Source organism: Austrofundulus limnaeus, unplaced genomic scaffold (genome assembly GCF_001266775.1).
Source record: "Austrofundulus limnaeus strain Quisiro unplaced genomic scaffold, Austrofundulus_limnaeus-1.0 Scaffold3, whole genome shotgun sequence".
In the NCBI taxonomy this organism is placed as follows: Eukaryota; Metazoa; Chordata; class Actinopteri; order Cyprinodontiformes; family Rivulidae; genus Austrofundulus; species Austrofundulus limnaeus.
In genome coordinates, this window is record NW_013952405.1 from 5,664,982 (window position 1) to 5,670,185 (window position 5,204).

At 40.8% G+C, this 5,204-nt stretch overlaps 1 protein-coding gene across 1 annotated transcript in view; it reads left to right on the forward strand.

Moving 5' to 3' along the window:
* The first annotated feature begins 156 nt into the window (after positions 1-156).
* The window catches only part of LOC106525038 (dihydropyridine-sensitive L-type skeletal muscle calcium channel subunit alpha-1), a 19,265-nt gene continuing 14,217 nt past the window's right edge, over positions 157-5,204 (forward strand). The window contains exons 1-9 of the mRNA XM_014019143.1: positions 157-551; positions 1,327-1,432; positions 3,433-3,572; positions 3,779-3,912; positions 4,009-4,161; positions 4,251-4,456; positions 4,580-4,683; positions 4,790-4,935; positions 5,009-5,090. Coding sequence (XP_013874597.1) covers positions 367-551; positions 1,327-1,432; positions 3,433-3,572; positions 3,779-3,912; positions 4,009-4,161; positions 4,251-4,456; positions 4,580-4,683; positions 4,790-4,935; positions 5,009-5,090 — 1,256 coding nt within the window. The 5' untranslated portion in view covers positions 157-366. The remainder of the gene's footprint in view (positions 552-1,326; positions 1,433-3,432; positions 3,573-3,778; positions 3,913-4,008; positions 4,162-4,250; positions 4,457-4,579; positions 4,684-4,789; positions 4,936-5,008; positions 5,091-5,204) is intronic.

The following is a 5,204-nucleotide window of genomic DNA, read 5'->3' on the forward strand; positions in this document are numbered from 1 at the left end:
TCCTTCCACTCTGCCCTCTAAACCAGCCCCAAGCATGGCCTGCCAATGGGTCGCAATCTAAAATTAAACTGCTCTGGGGCCAACTGCTTTTCTCTTCCAGCCACTCTGTTATTTCTCTCTGCTGGGGTGATCTTTCCCCTGTCAGAGGCCCTCAGCTGGGGGGAGAGGTCTGTGGCTCTGAGAGGGGGAGACCAAGAAGAGGGGAGAGAAGAGAAGGGGGCAGCGGGGGAACCCGCACTGATCTGGAGCCCTACAGGCCTTCACGGAGGTGGAGCTATTCTGCAGCAGAGTTTGGGATTTTACATCAAGAGGTCACGGTTTTTTTTTTTCTGGAATTGTAAGATTGTGTGAAGTGAAAGCATCGGGATGGCGGCTAACGCAGAGGGGACTAAGTCATTCATCATGAATGAGGAGGAACTGAAGAGGAAGCAGAGGGAGAAGCTGAAGAAGCTGCAGGCCACAGGGGGCAACCCTCGCCCTGCCAGATCCCTCTTTTTCTTCACCCTGAAAAATCCATTCCGCAAAGCCTGCATCAACATTGTGGAGTGGAAGTATCCTTTATAGCTTGTGCGRACTTCATACACACCACTCATTCTGGTGTAGATAACAATTTCACAAGTTKAAACCGTTATATCATCTAGTGCTCTGGTTAAGAACAAAGGGTCACTCATAAATCATGATGCTTTATTGTGATGAGCATCATGAAATCTTTCAAATCTGAGAAAAGCCACCACTGAAGTGCCAGAAAATTCCAATTGGATGAAATAATACTAATCTGTTAACATCTGGCTGACAGAAACAGTAAATTAATTGCCTCTATGTTCTCCTGAATAGCTCATTTTTCTCTCTGTGGAAACCTAAACACTAAAAATCYATATATTCTGGAAATAAATGAAGAAACCAGTGCTCAAACATTTATTAATTTAAATAGACTTATAGAAAAGCAAACATGTAACAGCTTAACCAGGCATTTTTCCCCCTGATGAGTAGGCCGTGTTTAAATGGTTTGTCATATTCTTGGGCCGTGCAGCTGTCGCACAACATCACACAGAGACATGATGCTGACCTGGCAGGGGAATTTTCTTGGAGAGCCCCCTATGGATGAGAATGAGGCAGCGCAGCAGACAGGATTACACGRTTGGAACTGCTTCAAGGATGATGTTTCAGGCTGGGTTTAAAGCCGGTGGTCAGTGCTGCTGGCACGTATGATGTATTTTTTTAAAAATGAACAGAAATCTTTAGTCATTCATCACTATCCAAATGTATTCTCCACTGTTATAAACTGTCTGCTTCATAAATGCTATGATCCTTAATTTTCCCATCCAGAACATTTGAAATCATCATCTTAYTGACCATCTTTGCCAACTGTATTGCTTTGGCTGTGTTTCTGCCAATGCCTGAAGAAGACAGCAATAACACCAACGCAAGTTTGGTATGTTGATCATAAGCCACCTCACTGACGCTCAACACAGCTAAAAGCAATAAGTCGATGTCKTTCCACTTTGAAGCATTATTCAAATTAATAATGGTCATATCAGTTTCCTAGAGAGTTCAAGCTTTAAGGTTTGATATTTAATGACTGCAGGCTTTCAGCTGCCCCGAGTGCCAAGCTCCATTTAAATCTCTCTAAATACAACTCAGTTCTTTATTTGGCRTCCCATCTGTGTCTGCGGGGGAACAGTCATCAAACAGATGTATGGAAAAATCCACTGCATTAGTATGCAGTTACAGGAAATTATAAATATAGATGTTTCTTTACAATTCTGCTAGAAAATATTAGCACAGCTGTTAGCTGCCAGGGCAGTTGTGATTAACAGTCTCTGATTGTTTAGAGGTGTAAACAAGTGAGTCTGCCGATGTGTGTCCAAAACTGTTGTATTTTCAAGCATTAGTGTGTGTGTTTTTAGTGCAGAGGTTGTGAGTGATGGGTCAGAAAGTACACACTTACAGGGTGATCAAGGGTGTACCATGTCAAATAATCTTTGTTAGTCTTTTTTAACATAATTACCAAGAGAGATTGACTGTAAACAATACCACTTAGATACATGTGTCTACAGTTGTTATTGTTCACATGGCCTGGATTAAATAGTTTTTTTTCTTGGCATAAAAGAGGCTTATTATGGTTTCATTTTTCAAAGTGACTGAGAATAAAGAGTCGTGTCAGCGCACCAGTAMGGCTATTATTGGAGAAAAAAATTAAAGATCCTGAAATCTCTTTTTACCATCATGCAAAATTCACTTTTGTAAGCATTAAATGCGTTTCGCTGGGGTCTAGGGGTGCAGAAAAAATTTATTTAGTCCCTCTCGATTCTGCAAAGATATCTTTATATTCTGTTTGGTTCTGTTTTAATGAATTTGTAGATAAAACCTTTCTGTGCTGTTAAATAGACATTACCCCCTTGATCAAACTAGAGTTAACTGCTCTGGAAGCTGGAGGGGGTGGGGTGTGAAGCGCCTTGTTTGGATTTAAAGGAACAGCATCAAACTGGGTTGATCTGAGACACACCTCAGAAAAGKGSGGAAAGATATCTCAGTTAGTGCTTCTAGATTTAGCCTATAAATTTAGCAAGTGCTAATCCACTAATAAWTTTTAAAATTAGCAAAAGCCCTAAAGCACTAATCAGGAAATTAGTTCCCCTGTTAGTGCTTTAGTGCATTAGGGGAACTGTGCCCACCGCTGCAACTAAGTATCAATGAAGAATATGCATCTGTTGCATTTTGTGTCTGTACATTTGCTTATTCTATTTTATAGATTTTTGTGAAGTTACTTATTCTTGACCAGTTCTGCAAGTTTGAGTTTTGCAGCTTACTTTTCAGCACATTTTGTTCAGTAAAACTATAGAATTAAAGCAAAAGGTACAGATTAAGCATGCTAGCTATCACTTAGCAGCTGTRCTGTTAACCAAGTCAGCATTTATGTATATCATTCTTTTTTCATATACATTAGCTTTACTAGTACTCCCATAGTAAACAGCTTTGTTTTGACTCAGTCTTCACTTCCTTACCAAAACATTCAGACTTCCATTCTTCAGTGGTGAAAAATGTAAGAAGAGAAGCTTCCTCGTGTTTCTTTTAGAAGTAGGTCAGCCAAGATAGAGTTTACAAATCTTTTCTAACGTTACTCMACTCATATGCTTAAAAAATAACAAAGGATGGTTGTGAAATGGACTGAAACAGACATGAAACTGGCCATGATGTCCTTATGGACATTTTGTAACAGATGATGAATATCTTACACTGGTACTTCAATGAATAATTTATAAATTCTTGGATTTGGTTTAAACTCATCTTATTGTATACAGAACTCACAGGACATTCCTGTAGGTGCTTCTCAAATTTAGCAAGTTTTCAGTTTCTTATATTACAAACTTTTAGTATTTATTGAGCTCTAAATATTGGAAGGGTGACCTTTTTAATTTGTTCATATTTCAGGAAAGCCTGGAGTACATTTTCCTGATCATCTTCACATTAGAGTGCTTTTTGAAGATCATAGCGTATGGCTTGGTGTTCCATGAAGGGGCCTATTTACGGAACTGTTGGAACATATTGGACTTTGTCATCGTTTTCATGGGGTAAGATGAGCTCCATGCTGCAGCTGGATACCTCTTCTGCCAAACCACCCAGCTCTCTTTGCCACAGCAGTTTGTACAAGTTAAAAGTGGAATGTGGAAATGTTGGATAGATTTTTTTTTCTGAAAGTCAACTTTATGTTGCTTGAATTGTTTAAAGGTGAAAGTTTGGCTATGTTTAAATGTTAAAGTTTTTTTTTCCTTTGCAGTCTCTTCACCTTTGCTTTGGATACCATAAATATGATAGCAGGAGTGCCGACGGAGAAGGGTGGGGGGTTTGACATGAAGGCCCTGAGAGCCTTCAGAGTACTGCGGCCCCTTCGCCTCGTTTCTGGAGTTCCCAGTAAGAACCTGTGGTTAAACCCACGCAGACTGACCCCAGATCTGTATAAAACCCTTTGATTCATCAGTGTGGTTTGATAAAACTGCTGTCTCTCAGGCCTGCAGGTAGTGATGAACTCCATCCTCAAAGCCATGCTGCCTCTGCTGCATATTGCCCTGTTGGTCTTCTTACTGGTCACGATCTATGCTATTATGGGACTGGAACTCTTTAAGTGCAAAATGCACAAGACCTGCTACTACGCTGGCACAAGTATTTATTAAAAGACACAATTAAACATAATTACACTTCAATTCTCATGTTAAGTTGCTTAATAAATGTGTGTATTTTTCTATCCACAGATATCTATGCAATAGCAGAAGGTGAGCTACCAGCTCCATGTGCTCAGGCTGGGAATGGACGCCGCTGTATGATCAATGGCTCAGAGTGTCGGCCTAACTGGGAAGGCCCCAACAACGGGATCACTCACTTTGATAACATCGGCTTTGCCATGCTGACGGTGTACCAGTGTATCACCATGGAGGGGTGGACTAAAGTGCTCTACTGGGTCAGTGATTTGATGATCTTTGCTGCAACATTCTTGCATCTGTCACATTATTTAGACAGCAGTTTTATTTTTTTGTTTTTGTTTTTTTTTTTTTGTCTGATGAGGTCTTTGGTTATCTCCCAGGTTAACGATGCTATAGGAAATGAGTGGCCGTGGCTCTATTTTGTTCCTCTCATCCTGCTGGGCTCCTTCTTTGTGCTCAATCTGGTTCTGGGTGTGCTCAGTGGGTAAGACGGCAAACATATTCTCTATTGCAAATGTTTGCTTCTTCAGATAAAAAGAAAAATAGGAGAATATTCATAGTTTTTGCCTGGGGGGGTTGGTTCCACACAGGGAGTTTACCAAAGAGCGAGAGAAGGCCAGGTCACGAGGAGAGTTCCAGAAGTTGCGAGAGCGTCAGCAGCTCGATGAAGACCTCCATGGCTACATGGAATGGATCACTCACGCTGAAGTCCTGGATGCTGACAGAGAGGGCAAAGGTCAGCTCTCTACACCACCTCTGTACAGATGTTAAATATAGACTATAAATTATATGTCTCCTTATTTTGACAGGTCTTCTGCCTCTGACCAGTGGAGATTCTGACACAGACAGTCTGTATGATCTGGAAGGCAAAAGTCGTATCATCTACTACTAGTAAGTCTCGTTCTGTAAATGTGATGAAATGAAATGGTTACCTGGAACCGTGAGCAAGAGTTGTTTTTATTCATGTGTGTGTGTGTGTGTGTGTGTGTGTGTGTGTGTGTGTGT